The following is a 27,564-nucleotide window of genomic DNA, read 5'->3' on the forward strand; positions in this document are numbered from 1 at the left end:
GCTGTGAAAGTTCAACAAGCAGGGTGATCCTTTGGAAAATTGGATGCAAAAATGGATGCAGGTGTTGAGCACTGAGGCTGATAATCCCAAATGGGAGACACTGTCATCTCCTCAGACGTGCAATCATTCACTCAGTACCATGAACATGAACATTGCATGTTGAGGTGGGGGGGGGCGGGGGGTTGGGGTTACTCGCAGTGAGATGCTATCCTCACCAGGTATGACCTAGAAAGATGAAAGGTGGCAACTGGGTTTGTTTGGCTAATTGGCACAGACTCAAATACAGTAAAAGGGTCCATTGGCGTAACCTTGCGTTGAAATAAATTCTAAAGAGAGTACCACCTGCACCAACGCCGCAAGCAAGAATCCTATACCGGTACCCCCCCCCCCCCCCCCCCCCCAACATTGACACACTTTGGCCACATTTTCAAAACCTCCTTAAAATTTTTACACCAGAGTAGAGTAAGACTATATACAGAACATTGTATCGATAAAAAAATAAAATAAAAAATGTAGAAGTAGTACGAATAGGGTAAGACATGCATTTCTTTTTCAAAAAACAAGGCATTTGAAAAATGTGACCCAAAAAAATAAAATAAAAATCACGTCAAGGGATGAGTTCAATACAAACTAAAATGATCCTTCATCCTGTACCTGAGTTTGCTCATCATAGCAAAAATAAAGAAACCAAGAACACCCCCGGTCGGTCACGTCGCGCCACATATTTTCATTCATAGAAACAAGAATTACAGTGTCATTGCTTTTGGGAGTGTGTGGTAGCAAGCAGCAAGTACTGCAGAAATTCAGTGTAACACAGGCACCGCCTATTCCACATCCTTGCATCATTTGAAAGGACTTCTCTCATGTACAGGGCACATGAGATTGAGGGGGTGAATTTGGCTTATTTTGCTTGCCTGAAGCAAAAGCATCATGTCCAAATTTGGGGGATTCGGATGACAAGGTAGGGGGGGGGGGGGGGAAACACATTTGAACATACACGCAAGAATCAACAACAACAAAAAAGAGAAAATCTAGTGGAAATGATGCCTGCAGTCTGTGGCCATTTGCTTGGATAAGAAATGTCTTCCTGCCGTTTAATGGAGCGGCAGAAGGATGGAAGGAGGATTTCAAAATCCCTCTCGGTTGTGACCTGCTTTCCACCAGAAAGTCTCTTCCGCAGAGCAGGCGGGAGAAATGTGAGAGCACTAATTAAATTGGCTTCACACAGACTTGAGCTAGCCGGGAAAACGAGGGAGGTGGGGTGGGGGGGGGGGGCTTCAGTGTGAGGACGAGCAGGATTCACGAGCGCGGGAGAGGAAGCTCAATGACTTGGAGGAACTGATTTTCAAGCTCTGCTGTCGTAGGAACCTCCTTTAGCCTCCTGGTTGTTCAAGTTAACATACATGTAAACGAACAGCGATTTGGCCGGCGTGACGTCTTCCACTTTGCACATATGGCAAGTGAAATACTTGTTTGCCAAAGTGGTCATTCTATCCCTGGACTAACGGCATCAAGTACAGTGGCACCTCAGCAATTGAATGCCCTAATTCGGAATACACGAAAGCTATTTTTGGGGGGGGGGGGGGGGGGGTACGCCTCTAAAGTCACACAATAGTTCCACGCAGCTTCTTATGCGATGTCATTGACATCAGACGTCAGAAAAATCATACACGATGTTGGCTCAGAAGGCGTCAAGGGAATAATTCTGGATACGGATTTCGCTTTTTCTTTGGCTTTTTGTTTGAGTGACACTCGTATTGCAAAGATAGCCTCAACAACATGAAATTACACCAGGCAAACACATCGCACAAGAATGAAAAGACTAGTGGCACACATTTTACTTTTTCTTTGGCTTTTTTTTTTTTTAAACACTTATTCCTATATCATAAAGGCGAGGGACTGAGTAAGTCTGTCAGGGTTTTGGAAAAACAGGCTCGTCGTTTATGTTGCAAGCATACCACTCAGTGTAAATTGAGCTTCACATCGAGGTTCATGATTGCTAGAAATGAATTAAAATAAGAACTACATGATGTTACGTAAACTCGCATCCGCTGAAGTAAGACTCCAACACGACGCAGCAAGGGAGAACGAAGAATGAGGCGCCTTCGTCATTCAAGTTAAAGTGCTTTAAAGAGACGATGAATGTTTGGTTGTACACTTGACTAATAGAAATCAGTAACGCGTTGAGCTCAACCTAAGAGGCCCCACTGTAGTTGACTTGCGAGTCCACCGAGGAGCACACCCGGATAACCGCAGTCCAGAAGTGCGCATTTAACATGCTGCAGTAGTCCGACTAACTATGATCCGTGTGCGTTAGCTTGATTAGCATGATCGGACCTAAGCCAATTACTGGATATTCTCGACGATGTCAACGGACTGAGAGGGATTTTTGTACACTTTACGTATGGGGAGGAGGGGTGGTACGGGGCGGGGGGGGGGCGTTACATGTCAGGGCCCTCAAGTCAGTACTGTATAGGGTGGGACCAATCTCGCCCTTTAATGAAAGCACTGTAGTCTGCTGCGGGCGTTTTATTTTCATTTTTCTGCCGTCGTCAGGACTTCTCGCACAAGATAATGAAGTCTAGTGAGCTCCTCCAGGGGCAGTATCACCTCGCTTGTGCTAGTGGACGTGTGCTTTCCTGTTTGCAAGGTCAGCAGCGAGACAGGCTAAGCCACCAGAGGACACATTTACAGACATAAAGAGCCAGACATTTCCAGCACCAGATTTTTTTTTTTTTGTGCAAAGAGACCCATAAAAGGTGTTCTCACCCACGTGGAAAGCACAGTCCAAAACAAATGAGGTAGGGAAAATAAAAATTACTCGACTTGTTGATCACCACAGAAACTCGGGTGATTATAATAATTAAGAGGAAAAACCTGGGGCAAAAATGGAGAGGGCTAGTTGTGTAACAGCGGGATACGAATGATGATGACTGTCCAATGACTTGATAAAAGTATAAAAATCCTTTTTGGAGGAACTGAAGGTATTTCCAGAAAAGTTTCATATGTATTTCGATCCCCCCCCCCCCCTTCCGCTCAAAACAGGAGGGGAAACAGCGCGGCACTCGCCATTTTGTTACGATGAGGAAAAAAGGTGCTGCCAAATGCGTCTGCAAGATGCATTTGCATTGTCTGAGTGGCATCATGACAAATGGCACTTTCAAGTTTCATATGCAAAAAAAAAAAAATAATAATAATAATAAAAATGAACAGTGGTTTATTATGCCTTTCAGGGCAATGTTAAAGTTTTCACAGTGACCAATAAAAGTGGGTTGCCTTGGTGGTGGGAGTGAGAGCCACACGAAAAAAATGGTCAAGCGCCGTCCATCACTTGCGTTGTCACCTCTTCCTCCACACCTTTGACAGCCAGATCTTCACCGTCTTGTCACTGCACACAAGACACGGTGGGGGAGGGAGAGAGATGTGAGGCGTTTTCAGGGAAGGGAGGGGGAGCCAAAGGAAGTCAGGAAAATACGAGAGCAAGAACATCAGTGAGGCCTCCACAGACGCGCACGCACACATGCAACGCGAGCTTTTTTTTTCACTTTTCCAAAGTTACTTTCAAACAATGTAGGAAGGGTTTTTTTTTTTCGATTCTCTTTGTGAATTAGCACCCACTTTATCAAATTCACGTGCACTTTTTAGGCTGTGTTCACAACTGCAAAGTTCGGTTTCGTGAAAATAAAATGGTGCGAATGCTCTCATCTGAACTTGGTGGGTGAACCAGACAAGCCGTTTGAGACACGGTGAAGACGTGGCTTACCTGCTTGCAGTGTGCTCATGAGCACAGCAGAGCATTTTGTTTCATGTTTTAAAATGACAACTTGAAGTGCAAATCCGCAATGTCATGATAAGGCTGCCTATTCACGTTGTCGTAAAAAGTGCCCGGCGCAACAATGCCATATTAGCCATCTAGTGGTGAATGGTGAAAACCATTTTCTAATAACTTCAACCCCCCCCCCCCCAAAAAAAAAAACACTGATAAACTGCCAATTCACATTTTCCAAGAAACACATGGCTTTGTTCCACACCCAAAAAAATGGAAAAACATGTTTGTTTGTGTTTTTTAAATCATGAAAAAAAAAAAAAGCTGCTGAGTCCAGGAGGCACAAAAGTTGCACGACGCTTGCGTGCTCTTATTTCCATTACAACTTTCAGTCTTTGGAGCTTTACTCAAGAGGACTCCCTTTATGGTTGTTAATTGGAATTTACTTTTAAGCCAATGTGAGTGCAGTGCCGGGAAAAGAATGATAATTCCAGATAATTGGTGGGGGAAGACGGGGGCTGACAATCGCAATGAGTTTTGTGATGAAAATAATTCAAATGTGCCAGAGGGGAAGCCCAACCCTTCACAGTTTGTTGTTTGTCTGCATGGATTGTATCACAGTTTGTTAGTTGTTACTTGTACAGCAGCGTAAACCTCGTGCGTAATGGCAGGAGAACAGAAATAGGTCAACGAAAAGGAAGGAAATCAAGCGCTAGGACGGGAAAAGGAAAGGATAAGAAAGTACCAGAGGGAGGAGGGAAGGTGTTTATCATGGGAGGCTGGTGGCTCGGCCCTTGATGGCGAGGACCCGGCGAGGAAGACACGGGGTCAAACCAGGCACATAGTTCCATAATTTCACCCTGCAATCACTGCAGTCATCCCGGAGGAAGAGTTTTGAGACAAACAAGTTGTTGTCCGGTAGGATTGAAGTGGCAGTCGAGTGGAGGAGGAGGACGAGCACGAGGAGAAGACGGAAAGCAGAAGGGGAGATCGTTAGCCGAGGTGGTTGTGAATAAAAGTGAATGCCTGTGATGTTGGGCGTGAGGAGCTTTGCTCAAACCGTTTAAGAAAACCATAAATCATTACAAAAATCTAGAACCATTGCCTGAAACTGTCAACGACAGGAAAAATGTTCTCCTGAATGACTTCATTGAAACTTTTTTTCATCTAATTATTTCTGACTGGGAGAGTCAGAGTAAGGGGGGCTGCTTTGAACGCAGGCTTAAAAAAAAAAAATAGGGTCCTTTTCCAACAGAGTTGATTGATTGCAGACTGTAGTAGCCCCCGAGTGATATTCATGCAGTCGGAACCGAAGTTACCTGGACGCTGTGAAAATCTGCCTGGAGTTGGTACAGATGGCATTAATAGGGCTGTCGTGTCCTTTGACTTCTCCGATGGGAGTAAAGTTGTCGACGTTCCACACCTTCAGCATGCCGCCCCGACAGCCACTGAGCAGCAACGGCCTCCCCGGGACGTAAGCCAGGGCGCACACCCAATCTTTGTGGGCGATGGGGATTTGCTGTTGGGTGACAGTAGAGCGATGCCGAGTCAGCAAAAGTTTCTTGGTCGATAGTTCCCGAACAACACGGAGGCAAGTCGTAATTCCTAAGGTGCAATGTATCAATTATTAGACTCTCAAGAGCCTATCTCACAGTGAGCATCAAAGGGAGAATTTTCTTTTTATTTTATTTTGTCTTGCAGAAGGAAGGCATGCTTCTTCAGCCACGCAAAAGAATTGGGCAATATAAGCACAGTTTGAGGTCCACAGGCAAAGTTATTAGCGCAAATCAGTCACGAAACCACATGAGCCACCTTGTGTACAAAATGATAGTCCCAAAGACACAAACCTCAAAGTAGCAGGTGCCAAAAAAAAAAAGACAAAACCCCCTGAAGTTCTATATTTGTTTGTGCCTTGTTAAACCACATTGGTGCGCAAGTGGCAGACAAACTTTGTCTCATTACACTTTCAAAAACTCCGAACAGCCCACAGGCATACCTTCTGCAATTTTCAAAGCGTTACTAAACAAAAATAGTTTCCTTTTTCCATGCAAAGAAAAAAATGATATTCCACCTCTCCAAAGACAGTCCGTAGTCTGTGCGTGGGTTTTTTTTCTTTTCTCTAATTTCTCCCATGTGTGGTCTCTGCAGAGTCTGACACGTTTGGAACTAACTACCACACGCTGACAAAAATACCTGGCAAATGGCAGTCATGTAGAGAGAATACTTCCCCTGGAGACTTTTTAAGTAAAAGTGCTGCAGAAAGATCCGGTTGAACCTTGCCTGAGCTCAAAACGAAACTCGATACAAACATCTAAAATGCAGGCCTCAAAAGGGCAAGCACATGACGGAAAATTGATTTTTTTTAAAATTGCTTTTATGCAAATCGATGTATCTCCGAGGAGCCTGCCCATCCATAAAGTGTGAATTTAACCAAACAATTAAATGCTGTTTGCTGTAAATGTCTGAAAATGTGCCTGTGAGCCAGGAAGTCGGCCCACCGTGAGCTCATTTATGCAACACCCTCATTCAATCAACTTCCTCATGTTGTTTGGGATCGGCCCTGCTCAAATTGGAGGTCTTACGATTTTTGCTCCGGGTCAGAGATGAGATCTTGCCCCAAGTGGAGGAGTTGAAGTACCTTGGGGTCAATTAATTACATCAAAATGTTCCTGCAAAAAAGTCGCCTGTGACAATTGCAGTGTTTTTTTTTTTAAAATGACAATTACACTTGGAGATCTATCCATCCATCCATTTTCTATCGCTCATCCAGGGTCGGGTCGCGGGGGCAGCAGCTTTAGCAGGGAAGCCCAGACTTCCCTCTCCCCAGCCACTTCTTCCAGCTTTTCCCGAGGCGTTCCCCGGCCAGCTGGGAGACATAGTCTCTCCAGCGTGTCCTGGATCATCCCCGGGGCCTCCTGCCGGTGGGGCATGCCCGGAACACCTCACCAGGGAGGTGTCCAGGAGGCATCCTAATCAGATGCCCGAGCCACCTCATTTGGTTCCTCTCGACGTGGAGGAGAAGCGGCTCGGCTCCCGGGTGACCAAGCTTCTCACCTAATCTCTTAGGGAGAGAGCCCGCACATCCCGCGGCGAAAACTCATTTTGTCCGCTTGTACCCGGGATCTCGTTCTTTGGTTCACGACCCATACATAGCTCGTGACCATAGGTGAGGGTCAGAACGTAGATCGACCGGTAAATTGAGCGCGTCGCCTTTTGGCTCAGCTCCTTCACCACAACAGACCGATACAAAGTCCGCATCACAGCAAGACGCTGCACCGATCCGCCTGTTGATTTCTCGCTCCCTTGGAGATGTGAAACGTATTTCAAGCTACTGTGTACTTGTATTGTGGGTCTTAGAAGTGCACTCAGGGAGTGGAGCTTTTTCTGTGCTCACTGAACTCATTATTGGGATCAGCAGAGGGTTGTCAGTGTGAGATGGGTTCTATAGGTCAGAAAAGGTTCACTTGCTCTCTATTCAGACATAAACTGAAGAACATAGTGGTGGTGAGCTCGTGCCGAAACCCAGAAAATCCCCCGGAAGCCAAAATGGAAAAAAAGGTGTGCCCAGTGTGAGACGTAGTCGTATCAAAAGAATCAATACCTACCAAAAGAATTGACTCGGTTTCTGTAATACGTAATGAATCCGTATGTAAAAGCTCTTTCACCAAACTTACGTTTTTAGTGCTAAAATATATATTTTTATGTTCAAATGTACTCTCTTCTACCAATAGCAGATATTATCTCTTCAAGAATCCTGAACAGAAAAGAAAGACTTTCAAGTTGCTGAAATGTTATGCTTGATTCATTTCTGACATCTCAGAGGCTCACTGAGCCGCCTCAAATTGGGTGTAAAATGGTGATTTCCATTTGAATTTCTCTTCTCTTCTGTTCAATGTGAGTTTTGGTGGAATTGAAAGGGCAAAGGCATGAAAGCATTGGTATGAACGCATCGTATTAAAGCCTTGCATGCTGGATGGTCTCTTCTCATTTTCATGAGCGATGGTCTATTAAAATTGTTTAGCACTTTTATCTTTTGAACTGGAAAGGGCATACCACTGCATCTTCAAGGCCAAAAGGAGTACAAACATTGCAAATTGAAATTACACCCACACACAAAAAAATTATGATCTGGATGCTTCACTGACCAGTGCGTGGAAATATTAACTGCTGACCAAACGACGGCACAGAAAACATCAGATGGTGTAGCGGAACAAATAAAAGATGCCAATGCAACGTTGCGTCAACCCACCAACCAAGCGGAACTACAAATGTGTCTGCACGCAACTGGTTTGTAAAGTATATTTACATTTGCATGCGGCATTTGGGAAGGGCTAGCATACTCTGTAGATTAATTACAAACAAAGTGCTCCGTTGATTCCCACGAGGTTGCGCGCTGTGCTTTTTCCGCAGAAAAGTTGAGAACAAAACAGCTCCTAAAGGAGGCGGCGTTTCCAGAGCTGCAATACACAATATTGTTTTATACCCGGGCGCTTGCAGTCGGATGCAATTTCATAATTAGACAAGAGGCTGTAAAATAGATCGTATTGGCTCTTCGGCAAATGAGGAAGAGGTGAGACGCCACGGACCACAGCACAAACCCGGATTTAAATGAGTCTTTGAACAGCACCTTGCTTTTCTTATTTAGTCTGCTGGGAGAAATAAGAAAATATGATTGAAGGTGGACGTAAAAAAAAAAAAAAATTTTTTTTTACTTATTAAAAACCTGACAACGTGCTGCTTAATATGCAAATGAATGTGCATGCAAATGAAGTCTACCCACAAGATGCAGCGATATGCATTTTTTTAACATCGGCAGGCAACAGTCGATACACAAGAGACGCCGCAGAAGTAAACACGCTCGCGCACAAAAGCACACACACAAACTTTCCTCTGTGAATCTTATGCCCTGATGTTGATATACTTTTCTTGCCACTTTAAACATGACTCACCAGCACCACGGAGCGAATCTCGTGCACAAATAGGCAAATGAAGGAAGCGCGGCAGTGATAGGGAGCCGTCTCACGCCCAGCGACACTCCTCACATATCTCATGGAGAAAAAAAAAATAAAGCACATGCTGCCTTCCTTGTAATGAGCACGTCAAGTGTGTGTTTGTGGATCGGGTGAGGCCCACATTCGACACAAAGACGCCTGGACGGCACGTCCACATTGTGCAGCCGTGGGACTGAATGACACGAGCTCTTGTATGAGGTGGCCTCCGAGATCAACTCGAGATCTATGGTCGTGCTGCAACTCATTAAACTCGCAAGCCGGACAGAAGGGCAATGTTGCTGGACTTCAATCATTCAGCATGACCCACTAACCCTTTGCTATGGAAGATGGAGAAGCATCTTGCAAAAAAAACACAACAAACAAACAAAAAAAGCAGCCTGTGATTTTTCAATCTGAGAAACGTCTGCGCTCTTTTCTGGAGGTCTTCAGCTTCATCACAACCCGTTAATTGTTCAAGGCCTATAACTTGACCAAAGTGTGAATATGTATTTTGAATGTTTTTTTTTTTCTGACTCCTTGCGCATCAGTCACATGTAACCTCGATTTTTTTTTCCCCCCAACTTGTTCTAAATCTTGAGTGATGCTGCATCGTGCAAGAGACATTCATTATTCAGCTTGCATTCTTCTGAAACAATGGGCCGGAACACACGCACACGCACACACACACACACACATACACTGCACACCTGGCTGAGCTCCTGCTGCTCCAAATCCCATTTTTTGATCCCGTTGTCTCTCGATCCACTGAACAGTACGTCTCCCTGCACAGCCAAACACTCGATGCCGTCGTAATGTGGTGGCTCAAAGTTATGAGCTGGGCCAACGTTACCCGCCGTCCCCTCTGCCACATCAAATACCTGTAAATGGAAGCAACGACGCACCATTCAGTATCTATAACTATTCTCCTGACAGTGTTACTAAAAATCAGATATGGTCTGAAAAGTGTGCCTTCATGTTAACTACCTTCACATAATGATCTTTCGAGCCAGTGATGACTTGGTCTTTGCCCAGCAGAGACTGTCCCACCGTCAAACACATCACAGAGCCAATGTGGCCTGTCAGCTTGCCCATAGCTTGCATCCTAAAACATGCACACACACGTAGAGAAGTTGAAACTGATTTTCAAACAACCACTTTTCAATGAACAGAGACATTTTCCATTTCACCAAGACGCCCGCCACGGAGGCCGAGATGAAACAAACAGGGTGTTTGTTAAATGCGTTTTCATCCTGGCAGAATTCCTACGCATCAATAAATGGTACCAGCATTTCTGTCTGGTTTCCCTGCATCCCTCAAGAACAATAAATGTGAACAGGAGAATTTTGGCACCTTCCCAAAAAAGTATTCTGCAGCCTTTTTTTTAACTCTTTTATGCTGAAACATCTTGCTTGCAGTTAATGTCTGATTTATGTCTGGCATCATGTAATCAATACAGGAAAAAAAAAGCATAAACTAAGAAATACATGAATTAATGATGAACGTGTCCCCATGTGTATTGGCAAAAGAATAAATAAAATAAAAATAAATGTCAATCCACATCGAAATGCGTCAGCAAAGGAACATGTGGTACCATAACATGGATGGTCCGATTCTGAAAATATTACAGCAAAGCATGTCAACCTGAGTCAATTTCTCTGTGGGAATTGGTGGTGTACTCAATAAAAGAGAATCATTTTGTTAATCAAGTGGGAGTATCACAAAAGCATACAAAAAGCATGAAGGAGCCATCTAAAGTCGATAATAGTCAACACTGGTATTTCAGTCTGCAAACAAAAAACAAAACGATTTTTACAAAGAGCTCACACATGCATGGATGAATAGCAGTCCACTAATAAACAAACAAAAGAATGCACTGCACCTGTTGAGATCCCAGATGCGAACGGTGTTTCCAGTAGCGGCATACAAAACACATCCTGATGGGTTGAGTGCAATCTGGTTGATCTGACATTCGCCGTGTGCAAATGTTATTGTGCGGGTGGTGGCGCCGGCGCACGCGTCGCCTGACACTACTTGTCCGGATGAACTGGAGGAAGGAAACAACAAAAATGATGACAACAACAAAAATGAAATTGAGGAGGAATAAAAAGAGAAAAAAAATTATCTGCACAATGTCATGAGAATAATAATGTTGCTTTTATAAAGATAATGCGCTGTCTGGATTAAAAAAAACAAACAAAAAAACAACAACAACAACAATCCGCCGTGTCGCCCTACTTTAATATTCATTATTTTCCATGGCAGATTCATAATGGAAACATTCATCGCAGCCTCGAAACAAAGAATTATGTGTCCTTGTTGTTTTATGCTATCTTCTATAAATCGCGAAGTGGAAGTACCCTGATAACATTCAGAGGTCGAAACAGAAATACAATGTTTTCTTTCATTTCCAGCCAATGGCAAAACCTTGGCAGAGGTCTTCATATTTCCTCTTTTTCACTGCCCTTTACTGAGCATCGTTTCACCCCTTATTCAGCTCATATTAACATTTGACTCTGTGCCTTTGCAAATATTTATCGGCTCTCCACTGTATGTGGCTGGTTGAGGGGCGGTCACTTACGTGAGGGTGCGGACGCATTTAGTCGAATCTCGTATGTCCCACACCTTGATAAAGGACGTCGAGACTGAGAAGACCAGACCCGAGGAGGGGCAGTATCTGACCGACACCACGTTGTTGGGATGGCCTTTGAGCGTGGCGATCTCCTGACCTGTCACTAGGTTCCACATCTTACAAGTACGATCTGGAGGAATATATTAAGACGAGTACGCATATGACAAATGTTTCCAATGGATTCATTACCAATCGCTGACTTTTTTTGTCAATGCGTTGGTGACGTGTGTACCTTTGGATCCGGTGAACAGCAGCTCATCTGTGGCGTCCACGCACAGGACTGGCTTGGAGTGGCCCTCGGCTACAGACATACATTGCAGGGGGGCTGTCCGACCCCCTTTCACACCGCCGATAGGATTGATAACGCCCCTAAGGAAAACAACAACAACAAAAAAATCATTCGCTGTGTGACTACCTTCAGGCAAAATGAGAGTATATGCTCGCTCCTACGTTTCCACAGATGGAAGCACAACCAAAGGCAAACATGCTTGTTAAAAAAAACAACAACAAAATAAAAATATATATTTTAAATTATAAAGCAAATAAAAATTATACACCTGCACTCCAGAACAAAAAATAATACTGACATCCAATTTGAGAGCTTCATCAATAATTCTGCTCTGACAAAAATATACAATCAAGTTTAATAAATGTATTAAGTTCAGCTCAGTTGTATTTAACTGAAGTACAATGGGAGTTGCGTCTAATTCAAAACTCATTTTAAAACATTGATTAAGTTGTCTTATTATTAAGTCTTATTTAACGTCTGCACAGTACACTTTGATTGAATCATTATTTGAGTAGGGGTTTTTTTTCAAATATTTAAGCGTAGTGTTCATGTTCAAACTGCGCATAATGTTACAATGGCTTATAAAAATATCAAATTTACCTTTCAAGAATAAAACCTCTGCTTGCTTTTTGATGAACCCTTGGACTTAGTACACTACTGTATTTTATTGTTGGAAAGCGGAGAGCTGCTACATGGTGTCAAATGTTTGAGAACCATTGCTCTAAGCGGTGCCGGGTCTTAACGTGCATGTTTCTACTGTCGATTATGTGATTCAGGACACTTGCGGGAGCGCATTCAATTTTTCTTTTTTCCGTTTGTGTCTTCAACCAGCTTCGAGGCAGAATACATCGACTGACAACCAATTCAGGTAGCCCCTCGCTCTATTGCCCGAAGACAGCTGGGATAGGCTCCAGCACGCCCCGCGCCCCCTGTGAGGATAAACGGATCGGACTATCGATGAATGGATATATTTGCGGAGTGTTGCTACAGCTCTTGCATTGTCGGTCATTGTTTTGTGCAGGTGCACCGAATGATGCAGCCTTTGAAAGCACACACTTGAGACTGATCTCCCGCTCCCACTTTATTGTCTGTTCTGTAAAAGTCAAATTCAAGTGTTTTATGGAAAGAAGCTCTTTGCTAGTCAACCCACTTCTTCGCGCACACACAAACATGCCATCATTAACACTGCATGAAACATACAAACAGATGTCTTTGTACGTTATGTGCACCCAACCCTACCCCCCATGTAATGCTGACAGTCCAGAGTCGAATAAATCCTGGAAAGGAGTCAGCAGAGTGAGGCAAGTGCAGGGAGATGGTGAAGGGGAAGGGAGGGATTGTGAGAAAATTGGTCTCCGGTGGGCTTCCTAATAACACTAGTGGGGCCTGTGTGCGTGTGTGAAGTGCCTGAGGATGAAGGCGGGGATCAACAGTAAGCGCGAAGAAAACATTGAATAGTGCCAGTTGTTTGTCATTCTGATATGTGTTTTTCATTTGTTGTCATCTTGAACTTTTCATGAGTATCTGATTTTCATGTTCCTTCCTCCTTCTATGCAGAGCTCATTGCTTCTGCATAGAATGAGACATTTTTTTCCCCCATTGGGCGATGCGACTGGAGCTCTGTGAATTCTGCCCAGCACAATTGGCATGTGTTGAATAATAATAACAAGAATAATAAAATTGGGAGAAATTCTGTTGATCTGCGTTGCTCTGTCAGCAAGGACTGCATGTCCCTGTGAAGAATGACTTGAGTCATTTGTGTGATTTTACATGTTGGTGTTGAATGAGAAATTGGAAGATTTAAAAAAAAAAAGTCCATTATTAGAAAGAAAGAGTGCTAATCACACTTTTCCTGGTATGTATTCTGCTGGCCGGTGCCATATTTTTTTTAATATAAAAACGCAGCTGAGCGAACAGCTTTTGAGGGGGGATGAGAAACACAATTGGTATGAGACACAAATGCACACACATTGCTGTCTATTGCATTAACAAACCAAATCAAAATGTTAGTCATCAGCCAGCCAAAAAAGAAAAGAGTCACATGAAACAAAAAAAAAAATTGCACCCAAAAAAAAAAAATGCAAGAGCAGCTTGCAGAAGAAAAAAAAACCCTCACTACATAAGGTGACATCATGCAACAACCAGTCACAGCACCTTTGTTCACCACCTCCATGGGATGGGGGCACGGTGAAGAAGAAAGAAAAACATTTGGCCCCCTCCACGTCAAGGGCGCACATTGAAAGTACTATTTTCTTGAGCCCCTGTTGGCCATGGAGCCTCAGAATCACAATAACCCCCCCCCCCCACACACACACACACACACTTCCCTTATGTGAGCGTCACCAATGCATGTACAATCGGTACTGGAAGTGAGAAACATTACAAGAAAAGCCACTTATGCCCCACCTGTGCTTTTGGGGAAAATAAATTAAAAAAAAGGGGCAAGGCACATAACTTGAACAAAAAAAATATTAGGAGAGCCGGGGAGGAGAATTATCCTTTTAAAAGCTCCGAGGGAAATAGGTCGGTGCGTTTTTCTAAGCGAACCTCATTCCTGTCTGTTGTCAAGGCTACAAGGACCTCGTTGCTACTGCATAGAATGAAACATTGAACACTTTTTTTTAAATTATCCTGTTTATATTAAGAGAAATATTTTACACCATTCATCCCGCTTTTTATTTCCATTGAAGATCCAAACAGGAATAAAGCTTGTCTGCAGCACTGCACCGGTCCAAATAGCAGCAATTGTTCCCGCTCGATCAGCGTGACAGATCTCATAGTGTGCAGAGTTATGAGGTATGTAAGAGCAGCTAATGGATGTTGCAGTGCCGAGCTTTGGGGGACCGACAGACTAATGAGAAACGTGGAGGCAGATCAGTGTGTGTTCTCTGTATCACACTGAGAAACAGACAGAAGCGCCTGTGCGAAAGCCGCTTCAAGTTGTGAATTTGTGAGAAACTTGTAGAGATAGTGAGGACAGAAAAAGGTGTATATCATAATGAAACGAAACCTTTTATCTTACACCAACTCTGTCCAAAAGATAAAACCACAGAATCGCTAAAGCACACCAATTAGCATGTGTTGTTGTCTTTGGTCAAAAAAGTCTGGCCGCAAGCTAGCACAGAAGGGTGTCTTTTTTTTGGAGCAAAACAAAGTGTTAATTAGTGAGCTTAAGTTTTGAGGGTGGAAGCTAACACTGTATCATCTACTCATCCACCATTGTTTGTTGCATGTCGTCAGTAGGCAAGTGCTAATAGCCATTTTGTATTGTCTCATTAAGATTCATTCGTTTATTTTATTGTTTACAATGTTACCAACGATTTTATGACGGCGACATTTTGACTCTGGAAGCATCCATTTGCACAACCAAGTTTTAGGTGACAGACAAGAGTCATTCAGGGTCTGCGTACTCGCAACGGCATGAAGAAACCACAATCACGTGCAGGTGGAGAGGCTAGTGGGTGGAAGAAGGACAGGCAGTGAAGAGGCGGCAACTGACGACCATAGGAAGCGTGATGATGTCAGGGTGACTTTACAAGGACATGGCAGAAGACTCAGACAGAGAAGGAAAACGACACAGTTGGTCTACCTGAGCACCTCGGAGAGCGAGGAGTCGCTGTCATCTGACCTGGGGGGGCAGAAGAGGAAGGAGCGGGGCAGGGTGGGGTGTCAGGGAGAGGAAAGGTTAATCACGTGAAGGAAAGACAGAAGGGTTACTGGCAATGGGTTGACAAAGAAGGAGAGACTCAGGAAAGGTTTGAGATATAAAGCAGTGCACACGGCTTTTCCAGTGATCGGTAAACTCTGAATAAGCTCTATGCTATGCTTGACTGATGAAAGATGTCCACCCGGCCGTTTAAGTTGCTTGTTCACTTACAGGAAAGATAAATAAAAAGATAGCTAGCTAGCTATCAAGCTAGCTAGCTTGCTAGATAGATAGATAGCTAGATAGCTAGATAGATAGATAGATAGAAAGAAAACACTCCATTCCAGCGATCGTATACGGACAGTTACACGCAATTCTACCGGCGCAAAGTCTACAGCAAACGACCAAAGGAAAGAAAACTCCACCCATGAGCTCTATTAGACTGAGTTTTCCATTGGGCTTGGGCCCGGAACGCAAATAGGGCCCGGTGTCTCCCACTTGTACGGTTGCAGCCAAACACCGCAGAGTAATTTACCAGTTTTTGACATTAACTCTCCAATTTATTAATGAGCAATGTAACGAAACAATGCGCAGACCTTGCGGGAGGGTCACAGCCTCACGTCACAGCATCATGTGCAAAGAGCCCTTTGCAACTACCCAAGAGTCACAGAGGTGCAAAAACAGCACATTTTGTATCCATTATTCTTTGTATACAAGGTCCACAATGTCAGTGCCCTCCTCGCTTTGTGGTTATAATTAGGCAGAAGCGATAATAATCATCAATCATAACGCCTGCAGGGAAGAAGAGTGTTGAGGGAATTCATCCTTACCGCTCCCTTATCTCCATATCATCTCAGCGAGAATTATTTAAGTTTGTGTGTTTAATAGAGGAGCAGTAAACCGTTTTTACATGATAAACTTTTAATGGCCTTTGTTTGTCAGCCACAAAACATGAAATAAGATAACAACATGGCTCTTAATATTTCTAGATATGATAATGTAAAACTAGCTCAGATAATATTACTGCCGATGGCTGTTACCAGAGTGACGTTCCATTTCTGACCCATCTATTTTTCATCGCTTTTATGGAAAGGAATTGTGAAGTGTAGATTAAGTAAAGATTTACTCTTTCAATCAAACCCGCTTAATGAAATCGGATAGAACACTGCCTAGAAATCTTCTATTCAATTGTGTGTGTGTGTGCTACTGTATCGGCAAAAAATTGGAGGGCTAACAGATAATAAACAGGGATGTTGTTTTCTTATGTGAACTCGAGAAAGTCACAGTTGCAAAGGTCATGATTACAGGTACCCTGTATACAGGGAGATGGTAACACATGTGAAGATCAATTTAAGAATGGAGGCAATCAATCGTTATTTTGTGCAACAAAAAACGTCTTTCCAATCCATTTCTTCCATCAATACAGGTGCAGCGGTAATGTAAAAAAAGATAAGAGACTCACGACAAAGTCTCCGGTGAGGAGCTCATTTAAAAAAAAAAAAAAAAAAGCTATGCAGAGAAACAACCGCCCACATTGTTTGGTTGAGTTCATTCAAAATGGATGCGAATGACAACAGCTGCATTGAAAGATTATGAAAAGCAAAGCATTCACCTACGCCTCTGTCAATTCATACTGTGAAAACCAGGATCTCAAGCATTCATACGTAAACATCCGCAGAAAATAACTGCACACGACGAGGCAAAATACAACTATTCAATGAAGATTGCAAAACAAATGCCAAGAACGTGCAAAACCTGCCTAAAATAACAGCTGATATTTGTCCGTCGAGCCCCCTCCTGACCTGACACCCCCCCCCACCCAATCATTTGTGTTGCCACTCGATATTGCCGGTCTCCACTTTGCGACTGGAGGTTTTCCCTCACACCTTGTGCATTGACGGGGAATAAAAACGCAGAGGTCGTGAGACACTTTCTCAGCATTCCGTGTGAATGAACACAAAACAATCCAACATAAAAACAAACTCTTCTCGGTAAATGTACATTTTATGCAATTCTGCCGACCGTACTGTATACAAACTAACCCTACCCCATAACTCACTTCACCCACTTAAATAATATATTTTCACGTCTCATATATTTTTATGAGGCGCATCTTCATTGGGATGTGATGATGTTATAAAAATAGAAAATGTGCATGTTCGAGGGAACTTGGCAACTTACGGAATGCTGACTTCACAATGCCTGCCTGATGCAGGCAAGTCATGCAAGGCTTGTTGACCTCTACTTTTTCAGGCAATCAATCACAGTTCATCAACAATGAATTCCACACGAGGAGCAACATTTCCTATCAAATCAATCAGCAGCCAAAAATTGCCCATCCCTAACAAGCAATTGAATATCATAGCGCACAAAACCTACATTTCCACAATTCCGATGCCAAAGTAAGCCAACACAGAGGTGACTTTCTGCAGATTTGTTTTGTATGTATTCCCCGCTAAATAGGGAAAAAAAATGGCTTGCAAGAGAGACCGTAATTAAATTCCGCTTTTATATGTTTCTCTGAGCACCAATTATCCTGCAGTTGTGGAGCACATCGTCAGTGCCTCCTGGTCATATGAAACACAACTGCTGGTAGCACTTGCGCCCTCGAGATTGGCATTAATGCCCCCTTGAAGTGCTCTTGGTTCCACGATGAGATTGATGTGCAGATAAACTCGCTGGAAATTGCACACACTTAAGCTACACAAAACCACGGACGAAGGCCCTTTCTTCTCCAAAGACCTGAACTTCAGACACCCCACACGGCCAATATACCAAAGAGAAGACGTAAAAAATAACTCTGGCTGTGAGTAAGAGTATAAGATTATGTAAAGAAAAAAAAAAAGGATTTTATTGTACTCACTTGTCCAGAGCAGAACCTTGACTTTGGTTGCTGGTGAGCCTCGAGAACACGTTGCGGTCATTCCTGGTCCTCAGGGGAGGGGAGGAAGGGGGTGTGTAGCCATCAGTAGGCCTGAGAAATGGCGGGAGAAAAATAATACATATAAGTACAGTAAATGTGAGAAGTAGCGCAATGACATCATGACTGATCCGACTTTAGAACAGGTGTGCATGTACCTGTATGAACGATCGTAAGATTTCCTTCTGGTGATGGGGGAGGTGTCATAGCCTCGCGACTGTCTGGGACTGACACAAAAAAAGCAAACTAAGACGGTCCTCACGAGATGAAACGCATGCTAATAGCACATGCTAAGTAGAAGCAATATGGTTGTAACACAACTAACTAGCAGTTTTACTGAGATGAAAACAACTAGCTGACTCGTTTTAAAAGTGCAAAGACACACATCCTGCGAGCCTCATCTTCCCTTTTTAGGGCTATGACTAACACTTTTCTTTTTAGAACTTACATCAAGCATCAATATTGTAATAATAATAATAATAATACATTTCATTTATAAGCGCCTTTCAAGACACTCAGGACACTTGTAGAGTACACTCAAAATATGTAAATAAATCAAACCACAATACTTAATAATGGGGGTAAATACAAAACGAGCTCACGACTTTATAGAGACTATACTTTTGCCCAAGCAGCTTCAATTGCAGTCGTCAGTCGATTTGCGTCGGCGCGTATCAGCACGGGACACCTTGATTTGACGATATTTGCCTACTCTTTCATCCAAAAGGTCAAGGTCTGTGTGAGGGAATATCTTGTTGATCATCCACATATTCGGTCGCGTGAAGGTGGGGGCTGTGGCTTTTTTTTTTCCAGGTGATGTCATTCTTTTGATTTGAATATACTGTAAACCTGGGCTCTTGATCAGTTCCTCTTCGGGGTTAGCCTTCCCGCACAAGTATATGTGTTCATACTCACATCCACTGAGTAAACATGATTAGCACACTGCTAATGGGGTAATGATTAGTTTTGTTCTACTGTGAAATGTTTTCAACTTACAAGGTGTGCCCTCTAACAGGCAAGCTAATGGTGCGTGACGCCCGCTCCCTGTGGTAGTGGTCACGCAGAGAGAGGCTGAGACCAAGGCCCAGGCTCGCCTTGACCGTGCTCAGACCGTCCTCCTGGATGTCGGTGAGCGAGGCCAGAGACTTGGTGATTTGCTGCTGCTTGCAGCCTGAAGAATGCTCCAGGGCGGGACCCAGATACTCGGCCGACACCGCCTTCATCTGAGCTGACAGACGAGGTCCCACCTTGCGTGGGAAGTGTGAGCCAAGAGAAGAAGCGGAGAAGGCAATCAGGGCCAAGTAAAATCAACATCAAAACAGAATCGAACAGAACCACAAAATGCATTTAAGGTGAAGCCTAGCAGCAAGACGATAAGCAGGAACATAATACAGCAATAACTGTGTGGTCGAACAAAACCGGAAAAAAAAAAACCAAAGCAAAGGATGGAGGAGACTGCTACCGGGAGAGTAAATCAGAACTGTGTCAAATGATAAATTATTTCACACCAAACTTCAAAGAGACATGCCAACTTGTAATTGTTTGCTTAGACTGCCACCTTGTGGCTTATAAAAGCACATGAACGCTCACAAACATGAAGACTGGCACACGTCATCACGAAATATTCACATTTAATCGAGTGATTAAATTGTCGGTAACTAAGGCTGGACCACAAAGTGATTGGCGCACAATGTAAATGAAAGTCACAGTAAATAAGATGCTGTACCTTTATTTTGAAGTCATCTTGGCTGTTGGATTCTTTCATTAGAGAGACGCTGGAGGAAGGAACGGGGAGCTTGGGTAAATATACATTGACAATTCAAGTGACTAAAATAGCATGAAGATGAGACGGGGGTTGCCGGGGTGGGGAGGGGGCTGAGGGCTGAGTGAGGTTTCACCTGTTGTCTGATGCTTGACTGAACTCGGAAGGCTCCTCATCTGTGCTGGCGTATCCATTCTCTGAAAGTGTAGAGGGGGAAAAAAGTCATAAGAGAGCATCTGCACAAATTCATGCTTAAATTGTGTACTGTGTATGCACATTTGACGCACACATTTGTGATTCAGCAATATGTTCACACGTGTGCGTACTCGGCAAACAACTTTTGAACCTCTACAGAACATGCATACGCACGAACAAGAATCATCTTTCAAAAAAAAAAAAATACTAAACATTTCTTTTCCCAAGACGCACTTTTACATAAATGGTGTACTTCTCACCCTGCTGTACGTTGTGGAGGAGAGCCTGCAGTTCGGGGATGCATTCGGCCTTTTCCCGCAGAGCATCGAGGATCATGTGATTTTGGGATGAACCAATCACATCGGTCTGTCTCAGCTGACCCTCCAGTAGTCTGATCTGAGCCTCCTTCTGGGCCACCTGTAAACTCTACACGCATAAAAACACACACACGCACGAGTGCGTTGATGAGTGTCAGCTTCATCCTTTGGTAACAGAAAAGAGTGCATCATCACAATGCTGTCATTTGCATAAAATAATGGCATTAGCGAAAATACCTTTTGTTGAATAAGAGACAAGAACATTTCATTCATCGCTGTATAACCTGATGTACATACTGCGCAATGCAAACTTTTTTTTCCCCTCTAAGCAAACTTGGTCAAAGCATTGGGGACAAGTTGTTCCACAAAAAGATGCTTGAGGGAATGGAAACAGCTTGAGGATCATATTTTTATGGCAAGTTGCAGGTTCATTTAAAGTTAGAATACAACTTGACCCAAAAAAATAAAACATCCCCCTTTCCTGTTGTTGTTGTTTTTTTTATCATGTGTATAATAACCCCAATTTCAGATTGAAAATTGGGCCGCCCTGAATATTCCTAGAAAAAAAAATCAAATACAAAGTTCATTACTGGACCAGAATTTTTTTTTTCCAGAGTTCAAGTAAATGCAAATCCTTGCTAAAACACAAAACACGCTCTTTCAATTCTACCACTTCTCGACTCATTTATTCCTTCGTGTTGATATTGACAGACCTTGTCAATGGAGGCCTTAAGAAAATGGTCCAGCAGGTGGCGTGCTTCAGCCAGAGAACACGAGCTGATTACCACGGAGGTATCCACTGAGTCCAACTCATCCTGGAACAGAAATTAGTGGAGTTCTTAAGTTTTTATTTTTTTATTATTTATTTACAAACAACCGTGTGTGTGTGTGTATGACTCCATACCTTGGTCTCCTCTATCTGCACGATTGTGGCCTGGCAGTCGGACAGACTGTCGTTGATGTAATCGATGTTAGCGTTCAGAACCTCGATATCCTCACTAATCTCCAGCAGGAGTCGGTCCTCCGCTTCTGGACCCTCCCCATCCGCCATTAGTACCACTCTTTTGTGTGAGAGCGCCTCCTGTTGGGCCGTCAGCTCCTCTCGTTTCTAACTCAGGGTGAGTGGGGTGGTGGTTGGGTGGATAAGAAGTGTTTAATATCTGGAATGATTTTCAGTAGCTCAATGCCTCCCCAACCTTGATGAGTCGATCCATGTCAGCTTCTACGTTGGCAATGGTCATTCTCTGCATGACGATGTCCATAATACGACGCTCGAGAGTTTGCCACTTCTGACGGGCCGACTTGGAGAAGGTTGCGGCTCGGCCCGCTGTCGCCGTGGTGCCGACAACGGCCGGCTTACGCTGCAGCTTCTTCCTGTTGCTGTAGGAGGTCAGATGGGTGCGAAAGACTAAGACGCCACATCGACGGTTTGCACATCACGGACATCATTGAGGCCATCTTACCCGACGACCCGCGTTCCATCCATGCTCCCCTCACTCTCTCCCAGGTATCCATACCCGTTGTTTTTGTTGTTCCACTGCCGTACTAATCCACTCACAGTCTTCCCGCTCTCAGGTTCAGAGCTGCTTGCCGTTGTGCTGGCAGACAACTCTACGCCAGAGTCACTAATTGGGGCGGTCTGGTTCCAACGGGCCACGCGTCCAGCTACACGGTCTGACATGGGCTTGGCCAGCCTGCGTAGGGCGGTCACCTCTTGCGTTTTCCTGCGCAGGACCAGCTCCTGTTGTCGCTTCTGGGACTCCAACGCCCGGATTTGAAACTGACAAGAAGGAAAAGGGAGGAAGATCTTGATTCGAAAGTATGGCTACACAGAATCATATTTGCAAAACTAACTACGGATGATCCCAAATTATCCATATGGAGGTTTTAAGTGAGCAAAACACAGCCGCACGCCATAGTAATGCAGTACATACAATGCACATATAGTGTTTTAAAACAACACTTAACCACGTTTATAATTTTATATGTACCTGTGGATAAAATAGCAAAACCTATGGTAAAAATGTACGCAATCGGTACGTCAATTAATTATTGTTAAAGCAGAGTTGCAGTATAATTTATTATTTAATAATTGCTGACTTTATCAATGTTGATGAATGGCAGTCAATTCATATCTTTTAAAAAATGGCACTTTTGACATCCTATTGGAGTGATATTTTGCTTTTTCCAATCCCCCCCAAAAAGTTGAGATTTCACTCAACCCCTCTTGATATCATTATGCGAAATCTGGCATGATTAGCAAGATACGAAATGTGTCCATATCACCCAGCCCTTCAAACTAAAGGCCTGTAAACTGTACGGTCCCTCGATAATGGTTGTCTGACCTCTTGTCTTCTCTGCTCCTTCTTGAGCTGGGCAATCTCACGGTTCCTCTTGGCCTCCACCAGCCTCCTCCTCTGCTGCTCCTCCTTCATCTGCTTCATCACTGCCACCTAGAGCAGACCGACAGGTGAGAAAGGTGAGATCATGCTTCGTACCTCAAATCTGTGGTCCCACACTTGTTCTCTCACCTTCGCTTTCTTCATCTCATTGACCTCCGCTTGGAGTTTCTTCAGCTCCCGTTCGTACTTGCTCTGGTTTTTAAGAAGACGCCCGTGTTCCTTCTGTGCAGCTTGGAGCTTCAAAAGGTCCCGGTTCATCTCCTTCAGACGTTTCTCGTAATCCTGCTTGATGCGGTTAGCCTTCTCCTCCGTGTAGTTCTCCATGGACACTGTGGAACCATGTCGTAACGTCCTTACATCACTGCTTTAAGTGTGTGTGGTGGGGGTCTGGGGTCTTCGCGAGTGGACTCACTGAGGTTCTGAAGCACACGGTCCCTTTCCAGCTGGGTGTCTCGGATCTTGTTCTGCAGCAGAATGAGCTTCTCCTCATACTGGAGCTTCAGCATCAGCAACCTCCGCTGGCTGTTCTCCAGCTCGTCTATCAACTTCTGCTTGATCTCGATCTCGCAGGTCAGATCGGCAAGGTCGGCCTGGAAGTTGGCTGACAGTTGGAGGCCAAACGCCAAAAGGGCAAAGTGGAACCAATTATTGACAACCGTGGATAATCAATTTGATATTTTGAGTGGATGATTGAGAATAAAGGTGAAATTAGAGTGAACTCATTCCGACTGATTCAAGTGAAAAACGGATTGCTAAATTAGCCATGATCTTATATTTTGATGACCGCAATTATTTACATGATTCACAAAATACTGGGAACAGTGACACTGTAAGTTGAACCAAAAAATAAATCAATTTAAAAGACATAACGTAAGACAGCAGTGCCATAACATACAATGGAAAAGTGTGAATTAAAGAGTCCAAATGCATCGAGACACAATATGTCTTTGTGGGGACTTCTTAGTGTACAAGGTCAAAGAGGCGCACCTTTCTCATCAGAATCGGAGTCTGAGTCCACCAGGCTCTCATCACTGTCAAACTCGTCATCTTCCTCCCTTCCCTCCTCCTCCTCCTCCTCGCAACCACTTTCTTCCTGCAACGTAGACATGATGTCCTGCCCACAAAGATCAAGATATTAGCCACTCTTCTTTTCGTCTCAGCTATGAGTCAAGGCACTACTCCTCCAGTTACCTCGGCGTGATTGTCATCCGAATCAACCTCTCCGTTCAGTCCGTTTTGTCCGTTTTGCACGTTGTCGCCGTTCTCGTGGTTGTGCAACTTCACGCGTTTTTTCAAACCTTTCTCCAACTCTGGACTGGAGGGAGGTCAAAAACAAAATGGTCACTCATTGAAAAATAATGAATTAAATGAGCACGGCGGTCCCTGTGGTTTATACGACTGTAAACTTAAACGGTATTGATCATTTTTGAGCAAAATGTACCGCTCTACCATTAGTGCTTTGAAAAAGATTCCAAGTGATGTGCTGAACATAATATGCAGACTCATTAGCAAGGTCTATTTTTTTTAAGTCCCATCACTTTTGCTTTTAGCTCTGTGGATGTTATTACCATTTTTACCCTCCCCTTTGCTCTGAGTTTTACAAGCATGCATCTGATCAAACGCCCCATCTTAAAATTCCCCATCGACTTCCATCTACATCCCATTAAATCCCAATTAGCATTTTGGACTGTGCACTCTCCTCTCTCGTGACCCAGTGGCCATCTGAATAGAGCATTCGGAGCCAGAGCCAGTTTTACTCCTGGCTGCATCCCAATCCCATTCAGGGACTGACTGTTTAAATGACCTGATAATGCACCTCTTAAGCTCAAGTAGATCAGCAACAGGAAGGGTAGAGCTCGGCGGGAGTGATGTAAAAAGGGATGAATATGAGGCGATGATCTCCTCACCTCATCCTCCTCTGCCTTCTCTCCTTCTTCTTCAGCCTCTCGATGTCCAGCTTGGCTCTGCGCAACACGTCCGTCATCTCGGCCTCCATGGACATGGCCGCCGGGGAGGAGCCGGGTGGGTGTCCGGGGGCGGGGCTCAGGCAGGAAGAAGTGAAGGGTGCTGCGCGAGAGGGGAGCCGAGCAGCTTGACGACGCAATGATTCGTTCATGGCCTCGCTCTCCAGCAGCTTGGATCTAAGTCAGAAAGACAGCTGAGGTTTTTGTGACGTTTGGATTCGAGAAAATTAAGGGGTGTTCGGACTGCACAGAAAAGGGGAAAAAAAGAGGCAAGCAATACTATTACAATTTAAAATTCATTACTTTGTGTAGGGGAAAGAATTTGCACAGAAATTGATTATTAAGCGTATCAGTACATATTTGTTTCAAAAAAACAAAGAAAGAAAAAAAGGTTTTGTTCATATTATTTAGCAAACCTAAAAAGAAGCAATTCCCATTTGTGTCTGATTTTTCCCCCCTCAGGAACAGACATATAATTCGTACAATCACATTCAAAGTTGATACCGATCAGGGTGTTGCTGTCACTCAATATTGATGGCATTGTTCGTCAAACTCAAAGTAAGCAACTAAAGCGCAACTTAATAACCTCCTCAAAATTATTCCTGTAACGCGGGTTAAAAAAAAAATTATGATGGTCAAATTACGACTATGCTCTGACAGAATAACTTTTTTTCTTCATCATATTGCGACTAGCTATTTTTGTGGTGGCATAATTTGTTTACTTCTGAAAACAATGATATCAAACATACGCTTTGGCAGTGACAGAGAAGCAGAGAGGCCGGGAAGTCGAGTGCCCTGCTCAAAAGCCCCTCAACTGTAAGAGGGAACACTGGCCAATTGTACAATTTATTATTATCTGGCATCAAGTTTGATACTTTTCACCTAATGCAACTCGCTGTGCTTTCCTGAAAGTTTTCGTATTGGAATGCAAGATGCTTACCTGAGTTCTTCAACTTCCCTGATGTAGTTCTGAATAAGAGCCCCAATCTCCTGGCTGCTCTCACCTAGAGGTCAAGTAAGAAGCACAAGTCAGATGCAATCAAAATACTAAAAAATGCGTGCGAATTACGACAATGTTACTACTTTTCATGATCGGAAAGGAGGAGGGAAAAGTAATTGCATTGATGAGTGTCATTTGCAAGACCAAAACGACTCCCAAGTGACGTTAAAATGCAAGAGGAGCGCACGTACTTGACTTGGAGAGCAGCACGCTGACCTCGTTGGCCAACAGATTTGTGACTCGGGTGTTCAGGTGGTCAATGGTCTCCTGCATGGCTTTCACCCGGAGGCGCAGCGTGTCATTCTCTCTTTGGAGCAGGGCGTTCTCCTGGTACAGGTCGCTGTAACCCTCCGAACCGTCCTCACATGCCACGCGCTTCCCCTGCATGCCGAGAGAGTCCACGTGAGTGACAGGACACACAGAGGATTTGGGGGTGGGGATTTGTAAAACCCGGGGGATTCCGCGGCACATTGTTGTAAGACAAGGGTGTCAAACTGATTTTTAGTCGCGGGCCTCTTCGGAGTTACGGCTTCCCTCGGAGGACCAGTGCAAAATCTCAACCTTATTTATTACCCATGACAATTTGACATTTCGGTACAGATTTCAGCAAGAATCATGATAATTGACACACATGATTTGCTCCCGCGGGCCACATAAAATGATGTGGGGGGCCAGATCTGGCCCCCGGGCCTTGACTTTGACACCTGTGTTGTAAGAGATCATCAGAACCGGCCCGGTTTGAGTTTGTTTCACGCTGTATGAATTCAGAGGGAACCAAAATGCACTACAATAAGCTATGTGACGTTATTGGTGGCAAGAATATAAAATGGAAGAATGTTTTAAAGTTTTGGAACAGTGCTATTAAACACAAAGTGGAGCAAGCACCCTCGGACCACAACCAGTACCAACTAAGACTCTTCAATCTACAAGTGACAGCATCATTTGGCGCTGATCCAAATTAGAAGTGTTCGGCCTCGGCGGGGTCCGGTACCCCAATGAGTGCCAGTTGAGGCGTCAACGTGTTTTGAAACAATACGATAGTGTGAGACTTATCTACGGTGGACAAGACTGGTTCGACTGTGTTGGGCTCTTCAAGTTGTCATTGTCAGACCCTGAATGAGAAACACTGGAAAACTCTATTGCATAACCGATGAACAGAGAGTCGCTGTGTAATCCGTTCGCAGCACGCAAACTTCATTACGTCCGGTGGCAGAAGCCTGTGTGACTTGCAGTCACGTATCATCGCTGAAACCACATCCAGCCCAAGTTGGATTCGCTCCCCTCGAGTCAGGGCGACAGCTCACTTGATCACATTGTAGGTGGAACAAGCAAGAGGTCAAAAAAGTGGAGACTGCTTCATGCGTTCACGGCTCTAGCTTTGTTTTTAATTGGTTTGTCGAATATACAGTAGCCAGCAGGATTTTTTGGGCTGTTCAAAATGTATGCGAATTCACATAGTAATCGCATCCGTCTCCTTTTACTAGGGTGGGCACATTGTTTTGAATGAAGGTCATCATGCAGAGTTAAAAGGAGAACTGGGAAATCAAGTTCTGTCATTTTCAATAAATAATCATGGAAACTCCCATTCGAGCCTTTTATCAGGCAATCATTGAAACACTTCATAGATGTGGTCGTACGTTTCAGGGAATTTTATTTTAGCTGAGTGACCTCATCTACGTTTAT

General features: G+C 43.9%; 1 protein-coding gene across 3 annotated transcripts in view; it reads right to left on the minus strand.

The window, feature by feature from the left end:
- Window positions 1-386: 386 nt before the first annotated feature.
- kif21b (kinesin family member 21B) overlaps window positions 387-27,564 on the minus strand; it is a 53,738-nt gene continuing 26,560 nt past the window's right edge. Inside the window, exons 9-35 of one of the 3 annotated variants that reach the window (XM_086117698.1) lie at window positions 26,073-26,262; window positions 25,822-25,885; window positions 24,825-25,058; window positions 24,109-24,232; window positions 23,905-24,031; window positions 23,330-23,518; window positions 23,047-23,246; window positions 22,861-22,968; window positions 21,979-22,295; window positions 21,712-21,895; window positions 21,420-21,623; window positions 21,229-21,330; window positions 20,459-20,624; window positions 20,140-20,200; window positions 19,968-20,016; window positions 19,238-19,488; window positions 18,400-18,468; window positions 18,185-18,295; window positions 15,265-15,303; window positions 11,619-11,755; window positions 11,336-11,516; window positions 10,637-10,801; window positions 9,742-9,859; window positions 9,465-9,635; window positions 5,086-5,285; window positions 4,512-4,635; window positions 387-3,388 (exon numbers count right to left, since the gene is read on the minus strand). In XM_086117698.1, the coding sequence (XP_085973824.1) occupies window positions 4,536-4,635; window positions 5,086-5,285; window positions 9,465-9,635; window positions 9,742-9,859; window positions 10,637-10,801; window positions 11,336-11,516; window positions 11,619-11,755; window positions 15,265-15,303; window positions 18,185-18,295; window positions 18,400-18,468; window positions 19,238-19,488; window positions 19,968-20,016; window positions 20,140-20,200; window positions 20,459-20,624; window positions 21,229-21,330; window positions 21,420-21,623; window positions 21,712-21,895; window positions 21,979-22,295; window positions 22,861-22,968; window positions 23,047-23,246; window positions 23,330-23,518; window positions 23,905-24,031; window positions 24,109-24,232; window positions 24,825-25,058; window positions 25,822-25,885; window positions 26,073-26,262 (3,861 nt within the window). In that variant the 3' untranslated portion in view covers window positions 387-3,388; window positions 4,512-4,535. The remainder of the gene's footprint in view (window positions 3,389-4,511; window positions 4,636-5,085; window positions 5,286-9,464; window positions 9,636-9,741; window positions 9,860-10,636; window positions 10,802-11,335; window positions 11,517-11,618; window positions 11,756-15,264; window positions 15,304-18,184; window positions 18,296-18,399; window positions 18,469-19,237; window positions 19,489-19,967; window positions 20,017-20,139; window positions 20,201-20,458; window positions 20,625-21,228; window positions 21,331-21,419; window positions 21,624-21,711; window positions 21,896-21,978; window positions 22,296-22,860; window positions 22,969-23,046; window positions 23,247-23,329; window positions 23,519-23,904; window positions 24,032-24,108; window positions 24,233-24,824; window positions 25,059-25,821; window positions 25,886-26,072; window positions 26,263-27,564) is intronic. The other 2 variants (XM_086117699.1, XM_086117700.1) reach the window with 2 other exon arrangements.

Source organism: Hippocampus guttulatus, chromosome 8 (genome assembly GCF_054856545.1).
Source record: "Hippocampus guttulatus isolate MCC_2025c chromosome 8, RoL_Hgut_1.0, whole genome shotgun sequence".
Lineage (NCBI taxonomy): Eukaryota > Metazoa > Chordata > Actinopteri > Syngnathiformes > Syngnathidae > Hippocampus > Hippocampus guttulatus.